This window comes from Spea bombifrons, chromosome 4 (genome assembly GCF_027358695.1).
Source record: "Spea bombifrons isolate aSpeBom1 chromosome 4, aSpeBom1.2.pri, whole genome shotgun sequence".
Lineage (NCBI taxonomy): Eukaryota > Metazoa > Chordata > Amphibia > Anura > Pelobatidae > Spea > Spea bombifrons.
Window position 1 is genome coordinate 65,242,408 of NC_071090.1, and position 26,506 is coordinate 65,268,913.

At 38.0% G+C, this 26,506-nt stretch overlaps 1 protein-coding gene across 3 annotated transcripts in view; it reads left to right on the top strand.

The window, feature by feature from the left end:
• The window catches only part of FRMD4A (FERM domain containing 4A), a 171,339-nt gene that overhangs the window by 122,042 nt on the left and 22,791 nt on the right, over positions 1–26,506 (top strand). For all 3 annotated transcript variants that reach the window (XM_053465098.1, XM_053465097.1, XM_053465099.1), the window contains exons 6-12: positions 323–379; positions 3,280–3,302; positions 12,567–12,650; positions 14,023–14,088; positions 14,250–14,307; positions 15,898–15,984; positions 25,270–25,346. In XM_053465098.1, coding sequence (XP_053321073.1) covers positions 323–379; positions 3,280–3,302; positions 12,567–12,650; positions 14,023–14,088; positions 14,250–14,307; positions 15,898–15,984; positions 25,270–25,346 — 452 coding nt within the window. The remainder of the gene's footprint in view (positions 1–322; positions 380–3,279; positions 3,303–12,566; positions 12,651–14,022; positions 14,089–14,249; positions 14,308–15,897; positions 15,985–25,269; positions 25,347–26,506) is intronic.

A 26,506-nucleotide genomic window follows, 5' to 3' on the forward strand; every position in this document is an offset into this window, starting at 1 on the left:
TGTGAGATTAGTGTGGGACTACCTACCAGAGGAATGTATGTTACCTGTGGAAAAATGCTATAATAGAGGGAAAAAAACGGTTATTCAAGCGGGTATATTTATGAGGATAGTGTGCAACAATTAAGCTACCCGGCATGTCATTTTGCTTTAAGTCCGTATGGCGTTCAGCTGCAATGTTTGTAGAGTGGAAGATAGATGATTGGTTTTCAATGGTGCAATAAAGGGGTCACAGTGCTTTTTAGTGCCAGAGGAGCTCTGGTTGAGTCATTAAACTCCATCTTGCTAATACAGATATTTAATATTTTTTTGCTTTCCTTTCCAGGAATTGATAGATGTTGACAGTGATGCAGTCTTTGAATTAGCTGCGTATATCCTGCAGGTAAGATGACTTCCATCCTTAGTCAAGGCAATGGATAATGCTTACGCTTGTCGATATCATGGGAACTAAGGTCTCCACTTGGTCGAGGTTGTGAAATACACGATTGCCAAACCTATTGCCCATGGTACTGCTGGCAATCATGTGTGGATTCCTTCATGTTTTTAATTCCCTAAGCCTATAGAATTATTCTCTTCTAATCTCACCATAATTACTGGGATATACACATACCCCATTTTTTGTAATGTTTGGTTTTTTTCACAGTTCATGCAATGTTTTGTTCTAGCAAATACCAAGATATTATTAAAAGTTTAATATATGTGTCAATCTTCTCCGTGGGAGCTAAGAGGAAACATCAAACACTGTGATTTTCAGAGGATTTTTCATCCTGTGGGAGATGGGATTTTTGGCGTTAACCCCTTACTATGAAAGAAACCTATTTCAAATGCCTTTTAATTATTATGAATTATGCCCTTGCAGGATAATGTAAGCCATCTCCTTAGCGTGTTGCTAGGTGACATTTGTACCAATAGGGAGTCTAAAGAAAGGCCGGCGGATTATGATAGGAATTGAATATAAAGAGACAAACAGAGCAAGAATGATGTGCCTAGCAACAGTTTTGTCTCCACGCTGAAACTTCAGTTAATGGGAATTTAAAGTAGGGTTGACTAGTGTTGAGATATGCATTCATTTTCTGCATCATTAAATGAAAGGCAGCTTTGAGGTGGTGGTGGCCTCCCGTGCCCCTAATTGTAAACATTGGGAAGATAAGAGGAATTAAAAATGGGCCGCGGTACTCAGCTGCGTAATTAGTGGACTGGGCCACTTTGAAACAACCTTACGATGCAACAGCCCAAAGAAATGTAGTGGGTCTTTAAGCAAAAACCCCCGGCCATGGGAAAGTTTCCCTGTGTCAGAGAATTCCCTTGGCAGGACGTCTTTGTGAGCTGCACAACCTCCTACTCTGTGTGTACGAAAATGCCGTGTTCATGGCATGTTCTATAGACAAACCATTAGAGCTGAGAGGGTTTCAGAGAACACCAGTTGCGCTAGGCCTTGAACCTTTTGCCCCTGGGTTCATGTTGCTTATTATTACTATTTTGGTTGAAGATTATCAGATTTCTTTGGTTAACAGTAATAGTAATGTATAGTGTTTGTTTTCTTGGGCTGAACATTACAGAGATTCTGTGCTGGGCGTCTACCATAAGAGTACCATGCTTTTTCTACAAATGCACAGAAAGTTAATTGTCCCCCAATGTAAGCTGTTATTAAATATTTAGTGATTGTTTAGAGCAGATCATCCACATTGCTTCCTGACATTCTACACGCAGATGATTAAACAACTTGGTTTGGCCACTTTACCATGTCGTGCGTTTCATGTTTAGGTAGAAATATTGTGGGTTATTTTTAACTGGAAATAATTAGAAGGCATTCTAGGATCTATGATGAAGAGAGACCTACCAATAAGCTACCACCCTTGAGTCCACGTTTTAGGAATAGTTTCCCCCATGTGTTCCCTGCATGACAGTCCCCAATACAAAAGCAGAAAATCTGTTTCCATTGACACAGTGGCCTTTTCTGGAAGCACAAGTCTTGAAAATGATGTTGTTGAAGTTGACATTTTCAATACAGAGAAGTGTCCATCAATAGCGAATTTCCCCTCGTCTTTATCCTGGAGGATAATCCACCTCTGGAGAACATGTCACATAAAATGTTTGTTCCAAGAGCATCTACCTGTTTTTTTTAATGTTAGAAAGGGTAAAGCTAATTCTTTTACCATTGGAGACTCAAATATTTTTATTTCTTCAGAAGCCACAGGGTAGGCAACAAACAATTGCTTTGTTTTTTTTAAAAAAAAAAACGGCACTGGCTTTACTGCTTGCCAAAAGAAATACATTCACATAGCTACGGTGCTACCACAAGAAAACAAAGGAAATTGTGTCTGGAGATAGCGGGAATAAAACTAGTAAATCAAGTTATCGAACAAAACACCGCAGTGCACGGAGCTTGCCACTTAGTGATATCAAAATGAGTGTAAAGGTCGAAAGGCAGTATGTTAGGTCCTGTAACACCCATTGTTAAAGGTCCAGGTCATACAGTAACCAGGATGTAATGATTGTACCTGATGCACTTCTATTCTTTTTGTGTGTCTGTGGTTCAAAAATAGAAGTGCTAAAAGTAAAAGATGGAGTGAATGAGGTACAAACTAGCATCCCCAGGGAGGGTTGGAAAGGGGGGGGTTTGGCTTGAGACGGAGCCCTGGGCACACTGTGTGCCAATTGGGGTTTGGCCTGTGTAATGTTTAGGGCACTTGGCTAGGGTTGCTCCTTGGTCTGAAAGCTGCCATCCCTCACCTTGGCCTCCCCTTGGCATCTCCCTCTGTTGCCCGATCAGTAGCTAAAACATACTGCAGCTTGACAGCATAAACCCGATGAACTCTGCATTTGTTGTAAAGCAAACCCAGCAAGAAACCTAGCTGTACATTGCTGAATTCCATAGACATAGCAGTGAACTTTTGAAAGGTTCTGGCAAGTAGAACTTCTAAGCTCTGCCACTGGACTTTTCATAGAGAATGCACATGCACGTGTCAGAATTCAGCAGTGACTTTGTAACCAACTGGACAATCAGACCTCATAATGAGGTTATACTTCCATGAAAGGAGAGTTGTGACTATTAGCGAGCCATGGTTTAGCTCTCTCTATAGGTCTTGAGGGTATGTGCAGGCAATCAGTTTGCCTTCCTAAAGCTTGTTAAGGATGGTAAGAGTCATAAATCCCACCCTTATAAACAGTGGTAAATGTTACGCAGTATAAAGCAAGAGTAGAACCTTCTAGTAGACATAGATTATCAATGCAAACTAACCAAATATTGTGATTTTTGATGATCTTTATTTTTTGTTCCAGGAGGCAAAGGGAGATTTTTCAAGGTAAGCGTCCAATGTCCATCTTTATTTTATAAATAATTGATTATTTCCTTTGAGGCGCATATTTCCATAGTTCCTTATACATATATTCCTTTCTAAATGTTTTTGTTATGGAAGGGTCGGGGAGGCAGAGACATCTTGTTCTTGGGGGTGGATTCATCAGCCAAGACATAATACAGCACACTAACCAACTGTGTTTCTACTCTCTTGACATCCAAGTGCGCAACCTATAGCACCATTTCCACAGGAACTGTGATCATTCAGGTGGTTTATAAAACATTTGTAGCTGTTATCATATGATAAAAAGACAGTGTGAGAAGCAGAATTCAAGCAAAACCAATCAATTCTGGACAAAGAATTATTTTATGGTACAGATGTGGTTCTTGTGTTGTCCATCAGCTGAATGTCTGAAACATAGCACTGTTTAGCAAACGCGGGCTTCAGTGTATTCACTTTCTTTCACTGACAGTTTAATTGATTACTTTTGTCAACTCTCAAATGATACACCCTTGAATTGTCAAAACACAAAAGCAGATGCTGTCAATCAAGCAGAATCTCTTGGGCCTTCTCCTGAAATGATTTTAAACACCCATAAAGCTACATCTAAACCCGAGTTATTACCCAAATCTGCTTGACAACTTGGATAACATAGCCTTTTAAATTTAAACTGGGCCTCTGTATATCGATGATATTCCATGAAAAATCAGCCGTTTCCAGTTACAATAGTCATTTAACAACATGAACGCCTACGCTGTATTCTCATCCATTTCATGTTATTTTAATGGACAAAATGTGCCTTTCTTTCAAAGACAAGGCCATTTCTAAGTGACCCCAAACTTTTAAATAGTAGTGTGTATGAAGTAAATTATAAGTAACATAACCAGAATCCTCTCTGTAATCCTTATAATCCACAATACTTTGGGGACAGTTACACTGTGCGCATGTAGCCTGATCATAAACATTGCAATATGTTATGAATATGTACAATATATTATTATCATTAGATTGGTTTCCCACAACAAGCAGTTGTGCTTTTTTCCAGCAATGGTATATTTGTTGATTCTGTGGATTTCATAATATCATGTATTTTCTTACATTGGCTGTGTAGCCATTGGCAGGTTTGGCATATGAAGGGCTGAGAGTTTGGCAGCTGGCGGTAATCTGAATACATTCAATTCTAACTCCCATTTCCTCTACTCAGAAATGACAAATTCCCTGTTTATTCATTAGGGATTTGCCCTTGGGTCCCCCTCTCCTTTTCTTTGTTGTATCTTATTTCATTTGTGAATCCCTCAGGTGGTGTTACTCATCATCTAGTGCAGTTTTTAAAGCCATTATCATCCTAGGCCCTGATTAATGGTTGCCTCAATGGGACTGTCAAGGACAGGTTAAGCCTTTGTCTTTAAAACAAAATGTAACATATATATTGATATAGATTGCAGTAAACACATTATGGAAGTTATGCTAGTTGGTGTTACAGAACCAAGCGAGTTTGAGTATTGGTGATCCAGCCAAGGACTTGTGCAAGTATGTTTCTTCCAGGCTGTTAATCTACCAACCAAAGGGGAAGATTTTGCGGGTTACAACATAGACTACACGTTTATCCATGTAGCCAATGGGTTTTCCTCCTTTAGCTTTTCCAGCTAAATAAAAATACAGCCCAAGGTGCTGCAAGTGACTGAATGTCAATAATAGAGGTTTCCAGGAACAATCTGATGGTCTGCTCAATCAGGTCTTAAGAATGCAGATAAACCACATTCACAGGGATTTTGAAAAGTTATACCTTCATGTAGGACCGAATGTCAGGTATCTAAAAGATACCGTGTTTGCAAATCACCAAGGCAAAATACAAGTAATGATGTTTGCTGCACTCCTAAAGACTTAATGCCATAGCAAAAATGTCTTCTATGCACTATATACAAAGTATTAATGTACATACCAGTACAGAGTTTTTGGATTACTCCTTAAAATATATATATCTTAGCATACATTGATACTTGAATGGTGATGAATCAAAACAGATTTTTATGTTATTTATGTATTTTCTAGGGTATGTGTTTCCTTTTGTGTCTGTAACTATAGTAGTAATGATGTCATTACCAACCATTGTGTGATAGCAGAAGGAAATGTAGTGGTTTAGTATAGAGTTCTTGGCAACATCATAAAATATACCCAGTACAAGCAAGAACAGATGGAGACCTTAAGTCCATAAGTACCATGTTTCATCACACTGATGCTTCCCAAATATGAAACAACATAATCATAAACATCGGCATTTAAAATCTTATATAGAGTTATTCTTCCATTAATATTAATTCCATCAATGGTATTGAGTAGCACTGTGGAACATGGGTGATAACTAATGTTGAAATACTCCAAAATGTTTCTTTTTTTATTAAGTTTCAGATCAAATAAGACATGATAAATACTCAGTATTGAACTCAGGCTGAGTGTATGCATGATGTGACAGCAAACAGATGTTTCAAACATGTACCAAATGTCAGGATATTGGATGCAAACACTAGGCTGTTCTTCCTGAAAGTCCATAATACAATGCATACCAACTTAAAGCAAGCATCTTCCCAAGGTGTCCGCTGTTTGGGTTAATTATATTGTATTCTTGGAGAGATTGCTAGTTTAACATTCTGAAACATGTTTGTTACATTTTGGTTACATTTGGTTTGTGGTTTCCATGTACTAGAGGGGTTTTAAGTCACTTTGAAAATGTAAATTCTTCCTGTGTTCTTTGAAGATCAAGGTCCTTCTGCGTACAGTATGCATTAAATGTTTGTATGAATAAGATGTCCCTAATGGCAAAATGCTGCACCAGCTGTATAGTAGAGCATGATGGAGCCCTTTAATTGAATATCTGCTTCTAAGTATGTCCGGTGACCACGCATTGTGACAGCGCAGAACACAGAAGCCTGTACACCTCACTAGAAGACCTTTTTATGCATGAAAGCACATCATTTCATAGATGTATTGTCGTTGCCTCCTTCTGTGATCTATGAATGAGGTTCTCCTCATCCAACAGTTGCTTGCAGAGTAGAAAAACTAAAATATACTCCTGGCAACTTACATGTGATTTCTAATGTTATGGTGGACCCCGGACAAATAAATAATAAATACATCATATACTCATTAATGCTGGTGTAACGCAGTGAGAGCATTTAGTACAATATACAGTTAAAGATATCGGTCAACCTGCTACTTTCTTGTTACCGGTGCTGTAAGGTTGTGCGGTGCCAGCAATGTGTTACACGCTTCTCTGGCACTAAACCAGTTGTCCTGCCTTTCTTCAATGTTTACCGTCAAACATTCCATCTGGTGGGGAAGAGGTTAAAGAAAATCCAGCATAACAGGCCAGGGAACTTAATATGGCTTTAATCTTTCCGTTACATCTCCTGCCATATGGGGTGGGGGAGATTTTTTGATGTTTCCCATAAGCAGGCGCACAAGAAGCCTTTTAAGGAAAGCTACAAGTGTGTTTAATAAGCAATGGAAATAGATACCTTTATTTGTTGGATTAATTGCTCTGCTCTGTGAAATGTGGCATAATAAAATAAAATAGATGACAGACTAATCCTTCCAGAGACAAATAACACACAACCATAACATACGCAGCATAAAACCGTTTATCCAAATAATTTGTTGCTCATCTATGTATATATGTGTGTGTGAATATAGATATTGTACCTCTAAGTACATAGGGAAGTAACATATATATAATATATATATATATATATTAAGCTTGTTTGAGCGTAGCTCCCTATACCTTTTGTTTCTTTACGTCAAATTGTTGTTATGTCCTGTTTACACACTAAATAGCTCAGCAGAATGTGATAAAGCTATACAATACATAAATAATAGTAGTTATGCATCATTATAACTTTTTGTAAAGGTTTCTCTTCCCGACAACACCCCACCACAACCAGCATGTGAGTCCAGAAACAAAATGCAAGGATTTCTGTAAATACACTAATGTCATAGGTAAGGAGCTGAAACATGAGCTCTTCCAGAAAGTTGTTGACATAGCAAAGGTTAGCCCTAGGCCTGGGCTCTTAAGTGCGGGGATCACTTTTTATTTAAACAAGGTATGTTTGTGTTAGAAGCAAAAATGAAACCTCCATCCTAAAGTGAGGTTGTCGTGGTCCATTGATTGTTTGTGATATACAATCGTGAAATACCTTACCGTTTACCTTGTTCATGGGAACTTGCTTTTATTTCACACCTGATTTTATTTTCTACCAACCTGATTTAAGGCATACAAATTATTCAACAGTGATATTGTTACAGGGCTATACTGCACCTAAAAATCCCACACTCATTAAAGCAATATGCTTTTTGTCTGACTATTTTTATCTGTTTTGTTTTACATTTTTATTTGTTGCTAACGTGTAGAGCCTACCGTTTGTGGTGTCTTGGTGCATTATTTCTTTGGTGCCTCTACATAACTAACGCACATACTAACACGCAAACCTGCTCTAACTCCACTCACTCTGAAACGATATACATACATTAACACAAACTGTGTCTCCCACTCCTTCTCTCCCAATCTCACCCTTGACACCATACACTAACACCATGCGCTCACACTCGTGCGCTAGCACCATACTTTCGCATGCGCCAACACCATGCGTAGACTTGAAGCATAATGTCAAGTACGTTACGGAAAACATAAAACCCCAGCTTGTTGTTGTTGTGGCTTTTGGGGGTGGTTGGGATATCCATATTGGAGAGTGGATCTAGATGTATGTAATAATGGTTATTATAACAAATGGTTACTTGTTTTGCAGCTGTAATTTTAATATTCATTTCTGCAAGAAATGGGTTAATTTTTAAGAAGGGAGCAGCAGCTGGAAACTCAAAAATGGGAATTGAATGTTTGCAGCAGCTGGCATGGTACAGCACAGCAGCTGCTCTGCTAACCACAATGATGTGATATTCTTAGGCCAGTTTGGAAATGTCCACAATGAGATAGGAAGCATGGTCAACAAACAAGCCATTTAATACAGTCTTAATTCATTCTTCCTCATTAGCACATGAGTTAAATATATACCAAAATCTCATTTTTATTAGGGTGCGATTTACTTGATTTTGGATTAGGATGGGACTTAGTAAATTGGGGATAAGTAAAATGATGCTGCTTATTGCAACACATTTTACATTTTGGGGGAGATAATGGTTGTAGCCACTAATGGACAGGTAAGAGCACATACAACTCAACAGCCAGGAAGATGCCATGACCAAGAACCAATACTTCATGGCATCTCATTCACTGGAATTAACAATAATTCACTGGAAAATCACCACATGAGCGTGTATAGGTTGGCAGGTGTTTTCTTTACATTTCTGTGTATTAATAAACTCAAAGTGCTCTTTGGATTCTCACGCATAGGTGGAGGGAGGATTACCGAGTACAATAACTTGTTTAAATTGCATGTTCCAGCCTGAATACGGAGAAACTCTTATCGCTTTCTGCAAGGTGTTACAAGACACTTGATTTCACATTTTATCCATGCGCAAAGCACAAACACGCTTCTGTGGCAGCAACCACAACCGTGACGTTTGCTGGAGGAATCGTTGTGTTATATCCTAAAAAATAGTGGAACGATACCAAACAAAAAATGATGCATCCTCACTAATAGAAGCATAGAATTTGATGGCAGATAAGATCAGTTTCCTGATGGAAAGATTCAGACTGCAATCAGTTCTTGGTCTTCTCTTAGATTCAGGATAGCTTTATGCCTACCCCCATGCATTTTAAATACCCTCAAGGTATTAGCATGCACCACTTCTCATGGGAGGCTGTTCCATTTACCTACCACCCTCTCAGTAAAGTAAAGCTTCCTTACATTGCATCTAAACCTCTGAGCCTCAAGTTTTACATTCTGATGTCTTGTTCTAATATTTCTCCTCCTTTGAATGAAGCTTCCAGCCTGTACTTTGTTAGTATAACAGATTCATAAATGTCTGACTTTCTGCAGTCTCAGCGATTTAGGTGTTTGAACGTGTTCATGGTGGTAATGTTATGTCACATAATGCGTGCCAAGAAACCGTTGCATTGTGTTAAACCTTTTGAAAACTATATACATTTCTATACTGAATGCGTTTGTTCTATGTTGTAGTACGGTTTGCTAGCCAAATGATTTGTCTTCAGCTGGAGTCACAGTCTATAAAATGTCTTTGTTAGCCCCAAACACCAAATAAAATACAATAGTCTGTGAAGCCAGCGGTGTGGTAAAACAGATCAAAATGTTATCTGCATATGAAATCATCTGGAAGATTTATAAGCAGAAACAATACACAACTCCATGGTTTCCAAGGAGCACACAGACCAAGCAGCAGATTCCCCTGCATTTTGATATGGCACCATCCTATACCAACATACAAAACTCTTTCTAAACTGAGCCTTACTGCAAAGAACAAAATAACCAATATTTGGATTTTGTACATTCTGTACATCTTGGGTAGTGTACAGACTTGCCTGAAATCCAAGGTGACGGGACAAAAGAGTTGGCTGGGACTTTGATAGTTCCGAATACTTCCTGGGAGATTAAATGGCTATTCTATGATGTGTGAGGGGCTAACTTTATGCTAAAATGCCAGCCTTTCACAGCCAAGTCACCTTATTCATGTATCCATGTACACTCCATACTGTGTCATAGCTTTACAGAGAAAATAAGACTTCCCAGTGGGGAACTTTGTGATACTAAAGAGTCTATCGAAACTATGTAATCTTGTTGCATTTAAGATTTAATTATAATTCACGTTGTAAATTAAATCCACTAATGCTCTCTAATGGATGGACATTTAAATGCTAAAATTCAATTTGAGTGTGTGTGTCCCTGTCAAAACATCTTTGGCCTGTGTCAGGATTCACCTTGCATCTGTACTGGCTGCTTGTTTGTTGGCACTGGGGAACATGGGCTAGATGTGCAGAAGACTGCTTAGCAAATGGATATTGGTATTAATAAAATAATAATTAAAAAAACCCAAAATATTAACACTGGAAGTGAAAAAATACCCTAATCCTACATCCTAAGTAGTGTAGCTGTTTACAGTAATCCATAATAATTATGAAACCCTTCAAAACAAATCAGTTTCCCAGCAATGATGAAAGAAACCTTTTTTTTTTCTTCTTCTTCTTACATTGACACAGTACCAACAATAACTCTTTGGAGTCCGTGCATTTCATGTTTTTATTATGTGAATGGAAAGCAGAAGAATAACTGAAGTATTATCCTTTAATATCAGCTGTCTCATAACACGACTGCTTTATAGAGGAAACAAAAGAGAGAGGCATGGCTTCTTTAAGCTGCAGAAAGGGAAACAATGGCACAGCACAAAGGTGACCATTGTCTTCTACTTTTTCTCATACTTACTGGTTTACTCTTTGTTTGTGGTTGGAAGTAGAAATCATGCAATGTGCAGGATAATATATGCACATTCATCTTCTAGTTTGTAAGCTTAGAGTTTAGATTGGAAACTCATCAACAGGACCCTCAAAAGCCCACCATCCCTGCCAGGAACTTTGTCTCAAACTACCATAAGCCTAGATGGCAAGCTTACAGGCAGGCTTCTCGACTCCTGCTGTATCTGTATGTATTAATTTATATTTGTTATGTACGTGTTAATTGCCCCATTTAAGTTGTACAGCACTTCAAAATATGTTGGTGCTTAATAAATACAAAATAATAATAATAATTTTGAGCAGGGCCCTCCTCGCCTCACATGTTATGTTGCATACTACTTGTTTTGTCCTACTTACGCATTGTATAGCTCTGCAGAATGTGATGGTGCTATATGAAATAATAAATAATAATAATATACAACTACTGGATTATTTTTTACACCCATGTAAATTCATATTCTGTAGAATGAGAGGGGAAAGAAACATGCTGTTAAATATCTGGTTTAGTATGCTTCATTATTATGGTTGTAGTGTTTTTCCTGGCTCCCTTTTGCTTACTCAGCAGTTTTAACCGGGCTACAAAGCTCATTCACAGCTCTTACTTTTCAAGCATGCTAAAATGTCCAAAGGTTAATCCTTCTATTGCAACAGGAGCCTCTAAACACACGCACCTCTGTCAGGAACTCCCAGACAAAGGAAATTCTCTTTCTCTTAATGTGTTACATTTAAAAGCAAAATGAAGGATAAATGAGAAATGACAGAACAGATAGGAATGTATCTGATTGCACCCCTGTTAATACTCTTTATTTATGTCCCTATTTCCTTCTGGTGTAACTTTCTCAATACCAAAGTTGGTGAAAATCCAAAAATCCTAAATAACGCAGGAAACCTTAGTCTCTTTACCCCAGGGTGACCACATAATTTACCTTGCAAATCCTACCCCCTGTTGCCGATGAGCGATCCGTACTCACATTTTTTATATTGATTCCATTTGTTACCATCATTATACGTTACTCCCCGTATCTCCTAAATAATTATCCCTCAATTCCCCCTTCTCATTAACCTGTATGATTCCCCCTATCATTCCACCCATGTACGCCATAATATAATTAACCTCACGTCCGCTCTGCTTCTTTCATTGCTTCCTTAATCATGTTGTTATGTATCTTGTCAGTATGAATATATATCGGTTGATTAGATATGAATAAATGGGCACATTTTTGCCAAAATGAAAAGTCAAACAATTGTGTCTCATCAGATGTTGTCATTGGTCATGGCGTGTAATTTAGTTATTAACTACAGTGTGGTTGAGGTGCCCGCGCTGCATTTGCTGTTCATTATGGATAAAATATTGTTAAAATAAAAGCCATTCTGTTTAATTGGGGCTCTATCATCCAAGGTAAATGCTTGGTGAGATTTGCTGCTAGAGGTTGCCTATAGAACACAATACATTCGTTTCATTGTATTTTACGTTTCATGCTGACATATCAGCTTGTCTGTTTATATTGTATCTATATTCTAAGAAATGCATCACAATATCAGTGTGAGCCAAGAACAGATTACACGGACAAGCTTTTCATCTTCTCTCTTCAGCAACACAGATGTAATGGGCACCTAATGAATGCTTGGCACATTTTGTTGCTTAGCACAAGTTGGCTTTTAAATCCCTTTTAAAAGATGCTCGATTCTCAACGTATTCTCGGGTTTCATTAACCCCTGTCTCCTTTTGGTTGATGGTGGAGAAATGACATGAAAGTAACATATGTAATGCCGTGTCGCTGAGCCAGCTGTGCAGGTCAAGCACGCAGCCTTGTTTTGTATTCTGATCCTCTGTTTGATTTCTTTCCCTTTAGTGATGAGCTTACAAGAGGAGATTTAAAGAAGCTGCCAGCCCTTCCAACGCAGGCCCTGAAGGAGCACCCATCCCTGGCCTACTGGTAATTTTATTAAATCATGATAGATACACTACTCGTATGTATCCGATGGCAGGTAAAGACACATGTTCTGTCTTGGCTGGTTCAATATAACATAACTGCTGTAATGTAACATTACAGCAAAATGTCCTATTACAATGCAAATCTCCCCAAACTGCTTTTGCCTTGAGTTAGGCGTAAGCCAGCCCTGCTCTGATATATATATATATATATTAGAGTTTATGTGGGAGATGTGTGCATTAGTATACAGGGACTTTCCATTTAAGACAGGCTATAACATCATACGATAACGGGCTGTTTGTGAATAGCAGTGGGGCGCCAGTGTATCGTCTTCTTGTGGCCTTGATATTGGCAGGTGGTCCGCTGCTAGACAAGGAGTTTTCACAGCTGCCAGTAACTGTTAACCGGACGGCAGTTAAGAGAAGAACAGCTGAGGTGACAGTACGCGATTTTCATTGGCTTTATAAATGGCGGATCTCTGTCCAAGCATTTATTCTTCCTCTCGTGATCTCCTTTACTTAATAGGAGCATCGTTGCGCTATCTTACGCATCTCAAGCCCCTTGAGATGTGTAAGAAGTGAGTCAGAGGGGGAATCACAAGTCTTTCACAAATGCCACTGTGATTAGAAGAGTAATCCTTGATTGGAACTCATGGGATTCACTTGTATTCTTTACTCTTACTCTTGGAATGTTTGACATTGAACAGCTTAGTGGCTAAGTAACTGATTAAGTAATACTGGGTCTGTTGGTGTACTGTATCAGTGATTGGAACTGTCACTTTGGTGATATGGTTAATGTTTACGGGACTGTTTCTGTTTGTCCCCAGTGAAATTCAGTGTGGTTTAGTTGATTATACAAAAGCACACTCTCATCATGTTTCACAAATACCTCATTTTAACTCAGACCCTGTCATACTATCATTACCTGTTCCAAGGTGACAGCATCGTACAAATAATATATCCCTTTTATTCTCTTAATTTTATTGCCACTCTGCCGTTTCATATAATATAACTGTCTGCACACGTGTATTACTATGAAGTGAATCGTAATTTGCAGAATTTAGAGGATATGCTTTAATGTAATGCAATTGACAAACATCTCATATTTAGTCACAGTTCTGACTTCCAGCAATCTGTTTTAAGAACACAAAATAAGATTTGTTGACTTTTGCTTCAGTCTCATATAACTTAACATACGATATAGCGCTAACTGACACCAAATGACTACAAGGGGACTTGTTTCGCACACAATCGCTTATTCCTAAGAAGCCCCAGATGCATTCTTCCAGTTAATTAGATTACATTCGTATTTATTAACATGGATGTTCCAAATCTGTATACTTTCTCTGATTGTCCTCTCTGTTTTTTTTTTTTAGTGAGGACAGAGTTATTGAGCATTACAAGAAACTGAGTGGCCAAACAAGAGGACAAGCTATTGTAAAGTAAGTTTCCAAATGTTTCTTCCACCAAAATACTTTATTGTCTACTATAAATTATAGTTTCCCCATGACCGGTGCACTGGTTAATCCACGCACCAAGATTTACATTATCTCTGGGTTGCTATCTGAGTTTAAAATGAGTGTTCTCTATATTTCTCTTTCAGTTACATGAGTGTTGTAGAGTCCCTTCCCACGTATGGAGTCCACTACTATGCAGTTAAGGTAAGAAAAAATAGTGTCTCATATATATATATATTGTGAACAGGGCCCTCCTTACCTATTGTGTGTATTGTAAGAAGAGGTGTGTAAATTGTCAGCGCTATATAAATGAAAGATAATATATTTATTTAGAATTACTTATAGAGTGAAAGGATGGTACGGTGATAGCCAGCAGAACAGACAGGAGTCAAGGTACTTTTGTAATAAAGAAATCACAAAGTGGAGTAACTGGATATCTTCTGACAATGATAAATGCAAGCTGTTAAGATACAGAGGTCTTCATTAGGCATAGCTAAGCAAGTGAAGCTGAAACGCCATGGGAAATGCATGTTAATAATTTACGAGGCACAAAATTCACCATTTTGTGTATGTGTCTGTAAAGTGCCATTTCTGTGTAAGTGTGTTTTGCCACAGTCTACTGAATTTATAGTACAAGCTACCGGTCAGGGGCACCATGGCAAGATGATGGTGGCTTCACTTGTTTAGGTAATTATTTTAAAACATTAGTTCAGAAAGTTAGCGTTCTAAATTAGTTAAGAAACTAAAAATAATTTTAAAAAAATGTTGTAAATTAATTAGAATATATATTAAGATGACATTACTGCCCGCTTATTTTTTTTTAGAATCCAATCTTTGCAGCTCCTTCTGATGATTCTTGCTTAGTTTACAACAGATGTTTGTGGGCTTCTCTGAAGTCATGTGGTGTGTTGGAGGCTATGTTGTAACCTCTTCGTAGTCTTCTAATCCCTCGGCCCATGAGTAAAACTGCTATCACAAGGCTAAAGAGAAGGAAGTTTCTGAATTATTGATAAGGAAATAGCTAGGACCTCACAAGAGACGTACATTAGTCATTTCCAACATTAAGTGAAGTGAATAATGCATCAATTCAAGACAAGGACTCAATCCAAATTCACAGCTGGAGATAAAGTCTGCAATTAACTGGTGCACATGAGTGAGAGTGAGAATGTTACTGTGTTTCAAAGTTAAACCATGTCATAAGAGTCAGTTATTGTCTATACATTGCTGTTATTCTGGGGTATGTGTGAAGATGACCCCATAGGGGGCCTAGTATGACCCCATAGGGATATCTATAGTGTAGGCAGTGTGTACATAGTATAATAGGGACCAATGCTTCAAGAGGCGTCATAAACCATTAAGATGTTTAAATTAGTAGGTAGCCTTATTGCCGCATGGCCTTGACTTGTAATATAATGTGACCCGCTCCCTTGTGTTTGTAAATGCATACTTGGAGAGGTTAAGGAAACAGGCAAACCTCATTCCATGAAAACCACTTCCAGTCTTACCCACAATGAGAAAAAGAATGATCTTCTGACTCATGGAAACAGAATTGGTCAGAAGATAGCAAACAATTGAATGATTTTGTCTGGTCATTCCTTATCTGAAAACCCAGACATGATTTGTGATTAATTCTATACAATATGAGCAGTTGGCCCACTAGTATAAACTTCAAGTTACACTCCTGAACTGCAATGCATACTAGTGGAAAGTTTTCTGAAGGTTTAAATATTGATTTGAAAGTGCATGAATTTGATAACCAAAGTTTTTTCTCAACACCCCTTTATCATCCAACAGGACAAGCAGGGAATCCCTTGGTGGCTGGGATTGAGCTACAAGGGGATTTTTCAGTATGATTACCATGATAAAGTGAAACCACGAAAGGTGAGTGTCATTCCTCTGGATTACAATACACTGATTTGAAAGGTGAATTTATTCAAACAATGTTTCCGAATAGTTCCAATTGTTCAGTGTCCCACAAAGAAGGTATTCAATAAATAGCTTTGTAGGTGGTACAGAGTTACACATATATGTTTTTGGTTTAATTTCTTTATAATTATCCCCAAATCACATTTGATTCTGCTTAGATTATCACATTTAAGGCTATAATACTATGCAATATAAATGCACATGTTTGTTTATATATAAATGTACGTACAATGAGATATGTTAAATTAAGTAAGAGAGGTCCCCCTGGATGGAAGGTGACATTGGTAAAATGTACTGTGTTTGAGAATGATGTATGTGGTTGGACTTGTTATTATAGAATATAAATAATATATGGCACAAAGAGCCATAGCCCAAAGTATAGCCTCCTGCATACTCCCCGTAACCTGAATTCTATGTGTAAAGATGGGACAGGAGGGTGTTTCTTGTCTACCCAGCACACTTCCCAGTCTTGATGAAAGGTCGCTTTAACTAGCTATACTTGCACTTTTCTTTTGTCATTTGTGTAAGTGCTTCGGAGATTTTATTGAAGTGGCAGGCTGTTTTACCTAAACTGATATACGTGGCAAAAGGTGGCATGAACAACTGTCTTTTTTCCCCCAACTCTTCCTCCTCAACCTTTTCTAAGGCTGCGAGATTAAAATGTGAGAGGAAAATAAAGAGTTTACTCTAATCTCGGGAATTACATAAAAAAGTGCAAAATGTAAGCCTACTCTAAGCCATGTTAAACCACATGACTCAGTCAGGCTAGTTTGTACAGAAATATGCAGGATAATAATAAATTATGATCAATACAAGTTTATTTTTACCGTTCCTAAAAATACAACACTTTTCATCCCCAATATAATTTCCTTAAGTTTGTATTGATCTGGGCCATAATTAACCGGCAAGGCTAAGTGCTCATTAGCAGGTTATCTTGCAGTAACCCTTACTGATTGAATTACCTGCTAACTTAACCCCTGAAGGGATAGATTTTTTCCAGGGGTGATGGTAGCAGTTTTCACAAGTACTAAGTTTATGGCATCATTAGCATATCACAGGAACACCCCAGCAGGAAAGGTTTAAATATTGGTCTAACCCCCTGCTGCTTAATTAGGCTAAAGCCACAGGCCACCGGGAGTATGGCTTGTAGACATTCATAGCATGACAATTGTCCATTGGTTTCATTTTATTCATACTAAAATGCTTGGAGCAATGTCCTGTTTACCAGGGTTAAATCTGAAAATGTCTTCTTATTCTAGGGCAGACCCAAAATAATACAATTATTATGGAACTGCAGACACACATTAGATATTATCGGACACATCTGCCGTAGGGTGGCCTAATCCGGTAGACAGTAAACCGGATGAATGATTGTGTACAAGATTTTATTGCATTTTGTGCACGCCATGGGATCTTTTATAAGAAGCAGACATCGGAAAATGGCTTTAATTAATCCAATTGCATATCTATTATGTGCATTTCTTATTGAATGTCTGCTGTCCTTCACGAAACAAGGAATATAAAACCTTGGGGGGTTTTTTGGTTTTTTTTTTTAAAGTAAAAGTTTAGGATTCTTGTATGGAGTACGAAAATGGTGGGTAGGTAGCAGCATGTATATATATATTAGCTGCTTTTTAATTATCCTCCTATGTATTCACTAAAGGAAGATAATCATTTCATTAAAAAAGGAAAGAAAACTAAAAGGCCTAATCTGTAAGCTTTCGTAGTGATTCTATGCTAGTGGCCTGAATTCAGAGATAGGGGATGAGGAGATCTCTAGCAGTCTGTGGAGAATCTTTTACTGATGTCTGTTGAACTTCACTAAGCTGCTGATGGACGCCAGCAGTAACGTCACCAAGTTTGGGACCTCTTCAGAATAGCAGTAAATAATGTCTTTTTAGAAGAGTCACACTAGTTTCAAATGCTCTACACAAGTTATCTCCTCAGTGGCCTGGGGTTTTCTTTTATGCAGTTATGTAGTTCTTTAAAATATAAAGGGTCGGCCCATAAAGCTTTCCGAATGCGGAAGAAGAGGTGTGGGTGGTATAACCACCACTGGCCAACTTAATCTGCACAAGCTGTCTTATCGTAAACAGTTATTCTTCCAGCAGCTCTTAATTATTTGGAAGGATAAACAAAGCTTCAGAAGCAGAATCCCATGTTGGGTGTAGCTGACGGGAGTTAGTAAAGTACACAGTGAAAATAAAAGAAATGTATCTGTATGCCTGGGCATGGTTAACCCTTTGATTTTTGGGTAATGTATTACGAAACAATTTCAGTTTCTCATGGAAATCTTGAAGGTGCTACTGCACTTCATATCGAAAGCAATGAATATTATTAACGTGGAGTTCATACGTGAGTGGGGCTTTGCCTCTGCCAGTGAATTAGCAGAAGGTATCATCTTGGTCACATTAGCATGTTGGATAGCAAAACTATTTTTTTTTTCTATAGCCTGGTTGCCAAATACTCACCGGGAGATTATTTTCTATTTTTATTCAAAGTTTCGGGTGGGATTAAATAAGCAGTAGGCTGAGACCACAACATTTATTTCAGTTCTATGGTGATTATGAGGCTGGTGATTCATGTCTGAAGAATAAGGAAATGCTGGGCCACCAGGGAAAATAATACCATGTACACAGTTATGGTTTTTTTTATAGGATTCATAAACTATGTTTTTGTACTTTATATCAAAGATGGAATATAACACACACACACATACATATGGAAAAGGTAGCAAAGTCCTGTCTGTAATTGCATTCTTGGGTGACATCAGCAACACAATAAATTGTGCACTTATATGGTTAACTATAAATATAAAAAGGATTTTACAAGTCTTGGTAAAGGTTTACCCCTAACCAGGGGAGGCACTTACATATACTCATCCATGCTAGCACACCAACATTTACACATACACACTCATGCTAACACGCCAACATTTCACAAAGGGCCAGTGCCTGCCACCTGGGCCAGCCCACCCCTGTCTCTAACTACACACACTAAAACAGGATACAAAGGACATAACAAACAAGAATATAGAAATACCCCACGGGTTTATATAGTGACTTAAGACAAGTATGTAAAGTGATTAGTTGGTGAAGTAAAATGATAATTTCATTGCCACACTACATATCCCACCAGCAGTAGATAGCTGGAGAATTATGCATGCAGAACAGGGACTGTATTATGAATCATACCTAGAAATGCTTTTTCCTGGCATCTGGGATGTGTCTGGAAATGTTGATGTATGCCAGAAGCTGATGAGTGGTAGCGTCAAATAGCTTGCGCTCTTCCCCCTCTACCCACATACTGCAGATTCTCATATATGGGCATTTCATTAATTCAGTATATACATACACGCACAGGATGTATGTCTTTTAGGCATAGAGACATCTAATGTGTTTACACACCATGAGCACATAAGATAAAATCTCTGATAAAGGAGTCTGTACAGAAGAAAATCGTGCTGCATCGGTCCTGCTTAAGAACAAGTTCCTAGTAGATTTTGGGTACCTTGTAGTAGGCCATGCATAGAACAAGGCATAGCTTCAGGTAGGCCTTTTCATGAGCACAGAGGTCTCTTCTTTAAACAGCACCTCTCAAGAAAAGACCTCTGTGGTTCCAAACACATATATGACTGTATGCATGTTTTGTGAATATGTCAGCCCAGTTTTATCAAGGTACTTTGATAATTTAATATAATTTGATTATAGTCAATGGAGTCTATTCACTAAATTCACTAAAACTTCAGGAGAGTTTGCAGGAGAGTTCCGCTACACCAGATTGTGGGTACGTATAGGTGTAAGCATAGGAGTGATAATAACTTGGTAGCTATGTTTTTTGATTATAACCATGTTACAAGTGGGAATACCAGTCAATATAGTAAATACCTGACCATTCTATTGTTAAATATATTTCGGCAGAATTATTATTCTAGATGGGTTGCCAAGATGTTGTAGATATTTGGGTTTGGCAGAACTAAAAAAGAAACATGGTTTGTTTCCATACATATGTCACAATACCAAGGCTTTTCGTGAGATATTTGCTGTGATCCCCATTTAACTTTATAGGCATGTTTCTCATAAGTAAATTACTCCATTTACAGATTGTATTTTAGGGTCTATGTCTGTTAGTATGTTTTGGTTCAGGGGCCACATCCACAGGCCCACTTGGTATAATAAGTGGAACGTGCTGGCTGGTTTGTTTGTGACACAGCTCATAAAGGAGAGTTCTTTCACGTTGGGTTATATCTCAGTCTTAGCTGAACATTAGCAAGTCAAGCAGATTGGAAGGTTAAATATGCTATCCCACTTAAACAATACATTAACTTCATTAGTACGTTAAGCATACGTGTTTGCACATTTGCGATCCGAGATAACAGGGCATCAGTTGGTAGGGACCACGGGTGCACAAGCATTTTAGACTACATTGCCTTATTTAACCAAAAGTAAACAAAAGTCCTGCCATATGGGAATGGCACCATGTCAATATATATATAACAATTACTAGGGTATATTAATATATCTAGAATGAAAACTGTTGGGAGCAGATAGGAGGGAATACTTAGGTCCTTTTGTTTTGAAACGCATGCCATTTAGAGAACACACTGTTCATGGTTATTTTCTAGACAATTGTGCTCCTGGTCTAGCAGTTACAAGAATTTGTAACACTTCCAGAGTCCCACGTCAGTCAGCCTTTATCATGATTTCCCAGCACAAGAATACAGAGAACAAAAGTGTATTTTCCACTCCTTTTACTTGTATATTTTTTGAGGTTGATTGATGGACCGATACCAACGGTATAGAAAGCCTCTCTGCATTAGCCGCAACATACCATCATTTACCCAGCCTTTATTATTTGTTAGTCTGCAATAGTTTTTCACTTGACTGTGGTATGTCGGCAGCCATGGCTGATTTGGGGCAGGGTCCTGCCATGTTGGCAGCCTGGTGCCTCTTAGAGACAATGAGGAGGATGTCACCGTTAATTAATATGTGATCATCCATATGCATCAGAGCTTAGTGGTCATCTGGCAACAATTCACAAGCAGAGAACCTTGACACACCCAAAGCGTACCTAAAAATAACGCAAATTAGTATCTGATGCACACCTAATAATAATAATGCAGCAAATATTTTATTGCTTTAATTAACAGTTTGGAAGTGAGCCAAGACTTAGCTGCAAAATTGCTGCAGTTGGTGCCGAGTGAGCAGCTATCAACATAGGTTTGTGGAAAAGGAGGTTCAGAGACATTTGTCATACACTCTCCGTTGGCCTGAGTTTTTTTTATATATGGTTAGCGGGGAAACATGAAATAATTTCATGTTATTGCTTTTACTAAACATTATGAAGATGGAGTTCCTTGTATAAGAAGGGCTGAGTTAGCCCTTCATAATACATGTAAAATACCACCATAACACATGGTTTATATGAATAAACCTGCGGGTGGAGTTTGTTTCTAAATTAACAATATTATAAGGAGGCATGAGTGAAATATAAAAAAAATCCAAGCATTAATTAAAGGAGAACGCATATGAAAAAAAATCTCATTGAGCATAACATACAGTGCTGTTTAAATTAATGTAGTTTAGCACTGACAAAAAACAGTTTTTATCTCATTTTGTTCCCAAAACTTCCTTTTTTCTGCAGACCTATATTTGGATGACTTTCCTTCCTCAAACGTCACACGTTGCTGATTCTTTCATGGCAATGTTAATGAAGTCTGTTCCTCTATAGAGTTTCATTAATCAGAAGGTCTAGCTGGGTGATTAAGACTGAGCCACTTCAGGGTGTTTGTCTGGTAGCACAGCTAGAATGCATACAAATGGTTAATATATAGCTGCCTAAAATTATAATGTGGGGAAAAAATTATATATTTAAATATATATATAAATATATATATATTCATATATAGTTTTATTGTATTACTATTAATAACACAAATTGATGAGAGTTTCCCTTCAAGTGTGCAGTAAAATCCTAGCATTGGTGAGGTGTGGAGGCAGCCACTGTTTTGTAAACACAATCCACTGCTTAGCAAATTTGTTGTGCCTCAATAAGTGGACTCCTTTACTCTAAATTGGCTATTCCATTTTATACTTTAATCCTGTTGACTAAACAGGAAACGTATTGTTCGCGGTACTCTGAACAGTCGATCCAGTGCACCAGGATTTTCTAACATCTGTTGAGACAATAACAGGAAGAGATAGGCAGATATTGCCAGAGTTACAATTCTGCGTCTGGGTTGACACAATGAATCTTTGTTTATAATAGCTAATAATATAACATTCATCATCACGAAGAGAATACCACTATACCAAAGTAGTCGAATCAAAAAATTCCAGTAATGCATAGAGTCCTTCCCTTTTTTACAACCAGAATATGTTTTTTTTTTTCATGGAATGTGTTCAAATGAAAGTTATGGCATAATTGTTTAATAAATCTAGCAGGTAAAGTCTGTTTTTTAAAATATTTTTTTGTTAGCACCAGGGAGTTTGGCCATAAAACAGCATACTGTTCAAAGACCGATCTTTTAGACGCCTTAACCCATAAACATATATTACACGGCTGTAAACCACATTACCGAGTAGGTAAATCGCTAAAGTGCAGTATCTCGGTGATCCCATGGAAGGTTGTTGTCGAGAAGACTCCTTTAATATTGATTGATTGTTATTTATGCCTTTTTCTCAGACTATAACCATGTTGGGTCCATATTTTCTCCAATGTTATAATTTGAATATCTTTGGAAAAAATGTTGAATTATATTAGCAATAAAAGATAAGATGTGTTACTGTATAAGGGACTATAAAGACACTAACATGAGTTATGAATTGATAGCAACATAGGTATGTATATTTTAACCTTTGCATATATATGTGATTTAAATGAAAAGTATACCCAATACTATCCTGACGCGGACCCCCAAACTCCCTGGCTTGGAAAATGAAAATTACAACTTGCTGGGTACAAATGTCGCAACAACAACAAATACCAAACATACACAGGGTGACATATACTCAATATTTAAGTTTGGAGCTATTATGGAGGGTCTGTCCTAGAAATACTAATAAAAAATATCCCATCTAAAAATGCATTCCTTTATTGTACATTTTCATGGTGATCACGTTTACCAACTAATTAAAAATAAATCATACGCCAGCATGTGGCCGACCAAATCCTGCCATGGCACATTTCAGTAGTAGCTGAAAAGTTACCTGTTTCCTAGCCGTATGGCAAGCTGTGACTGTCTCTTTAAGAGGATGATCTGGTGTGATGGCACAGCTCCAATGCACTAATTCATCCATGCAAAGGCAAATACTTAAAAGTGGGCATTCCCACTTAGATTTGGATTACATTGTAAAATCAAAGCTTCAAAGCAAAATGGTGGATATGGTATTGCAAGGATATTGTTATGAACTAGTCATAGAAACCTTCAGCCCATCTGGTATGCCTTATAGGTGTTGCTTATATATTGGCCTGTGATTATATTGGGGACCTACTTTAGTCATATTAGAGTCCAGATTGTTGTGTGTGTATACTTCTATGAACTGCTTTGGTGAAATAGACCCATAAAACAAGCCATTGGCTAGATGCCAATTGTGCATATAAAATGGGGTATCGGTTTACACTTCCAACAGCAAAGCTGTATATTACAGTTTGGTACATGAAGTGAGAAATGTGCACATGGGTATCGAGAGCAAATTACGGTGCAAATGAATGAGCGTGATGGCTGTGAGCAGTGGACTTCAGGAACACAACCCAAACATTGTGTGCTAAAGTGTGTTGCTGAGATCTGTGTAACCAGAAGGGAGCCTGGGCTTTGTTCACGAAGGTCAGATGAAACAATCCCAGCGTGTTTCTCGTACAGGGGGAGCATGGTGGATAGTTAAATGGGCGAGTTAAATAGTTAAATAGTCTGCCTTTTATGAAAATAAAATATTTGCTTTCGCCATCCTTGCATTCTGTGGGTTAGAAAAGTTTAATCTGGTAAATGGTAATTCGGAAATAACTTAATAGAAACAGTAACTCATTAGACTAAAACATAACCAAGAGCAATTTTCTTCTATAACTACACAATGTAACATTTTAAGTGAATCAGCTCCTTTTGTTTAGAATAAGAATCAAAGGTGATGAACTGTAAATCTGTGGTTCCGGATTCCAGAGTTCAGAGCGGCAGCAGAGTTTATTGTTAATCTGAACAGAAACTAAGAATCATGTTACATTATATTATTATTATTATTATTATTATTATTATTATATGTATAATGTGTTTGTAGTAGTAGTATTTAATAATGTATAGTCTGTTTGTATATCGTGAAGTCCCGTTTTTGAGCAATGACAAAGAGAGGAATTCACATTCGCTCTCCGAACCAGTTTTGTTTTTTGGAAAAAGTGGAATCTGTAAATTAAGGCTATAATGTGTTCAAGAAATCACCCCCTCTGTTGTCAGAGAAGGAATAAGAGATTCCTTTATCAGCTTAAATAGTTTAAGCGGCCATAAAACCAGGTCCCAATTAAATGCTGACCCATGCAATTCACTTTTAGACTTCATTGGATGAAAGTGAGCTTCTGATCATTTCAACCTACCACCTTTCAACTTTGACCTCTGAGTAGCCTAGCTATGCTTTTAACCCCTTTGCTACCAGGTTGCGTTCTCTACAGAAGAGAAATTCATAGTTTTCTTTTTAGGCAGCCCGGCAGCACCTAGAGAAAGAGCTCTCTCCTGCATATTGAGAGAGTGGCTTTTACAAGCTCACATTGTTATCTGGTGTTGCCTTGAATTAAGGTCAGCCCTCAGCCCCCGCCTCTCCTGGGTTTTTTAGAAGCGGCTTTAAGCACTAGTGTTTGTCAGGGACTCTTGCATTTAGTGGGCAGGAAGTGGCTGTTCCAATGGGAGGCAGGGGAATTTGAATTCCTTACCATTTCACTGCTCTGAAAGGAGGAACCTACATTCACAGCTACACTTCGCTTCTCAGAGTTCTTTTTGGTTTTTGGGGATTTTTTTCCTGCTCATCAAAGGCTAGTAGGCACAAAAAAATCAAACAACATCTGGGAAGTGACTGTAAGAGGCTACAGTACAGTCGGACTCCCTTCACAGCCGTGCTGCTTCTTTTCATTGACAGAAGTTCATTTAAGTTTCTCGAGTCACTTTGTTCTCAGACATGGAGTTACAGGGAAGCGCTTGCTGTTCACACTGATCTTTGGTTCTGGACAATGGTGACTGATTCCAGCTGTTCTCCTATCTAGATCTTCCAATGGCGACAGCTGGAAAACCTTTACTTCAGAGAGAAGAAGTTCTCAGTAGAAGTTCATGACCCTCGCAGGTAAGTCAGCACAAAATTCCCAATGAGTTTTGGTGTTTTGTTTTTGGAGACATTCACTTCATTCACTAATCTGCTGTCTTAATTGCAAATGTTTTTATGTTTTTAAACTAAGGCTCATAGAGACAATGCTGTTGCCTTATGTATTCCATGTGATGGTCATGCTGCATTGTGTATTTCTTACTCTAGCTGCTTTGTTAGGCTGTGTTTGCTGTAGGAATTTGTCTATTCAGATTTCATTGAACCAATTCGCTCAAGCAAACCAGATAAACGCCAAGTGAAAGTAGCTGTGGCTGGTGCGACAGACGCTTGGATACTAATAATTTAGTAGGGCTGATCAAAGTTCTCAATCTTTTCTGTTTTAAAAGTAAATGCTTATGGAGGAAATAAAATCCATGCTTCAAGGCAGCACCGTGGTGCACTTTGCTCCATGCTTTTCATTACATGCTCTCTATAAACACTTTGTCTGCTGAGTACGTTAACATCTTATTTGGACCTCGCAGTATCTTCATGACCGGTGATATTTGCTTTCAGGGAAGCAAAGCTAAGGCTGGTTCGCTGACCCCAAGTCATTATTTTCATTTATAGGTCTGTAATTGCTTATAGTCATTACAGCATATTATGGAGGCATTTAGCAGACATGCAGAGCTAGTAATTTAACGTTGTTATATAGCCCATTGCTGCTAAATGAGGATTTGACACGGAATTTGAAATCTCACATACCATATGTGCATACACCATGCATGCAAGATCTCCCTTTTATCTTTACTGCTTTAACTGTTTTGTTGCATGCGATGGGGCTGCTAGAACTAGAAGCAACGCTGGAAGGTTGTGCCGGAGACAAAGCTATGGCCTGGGATAGCTAGGGAGCAATGAAATGTGCTGCATGGCTTTTTAACTGGTTCAGCACCAGTGTGGTGCACATCACACATACATACCTCTGGTACTGAATGTGTTAAATAGTTTTTGCATATTGTTTCTCTTTCCTGGACTTTTGCTTTCGTGTTTTTTTATCTTCTTAACAAAAAAAAACAGTTTGGAAGTTCCCCAAGAAGTAAATAGTAAATCATAACTTTTATTATGCAAGTAAAGACCAGGAAACATATGTATTTTCTCACAGGCTTAAAGACTTTATTTGAAAGTTATATTGTTAACTATTTAAC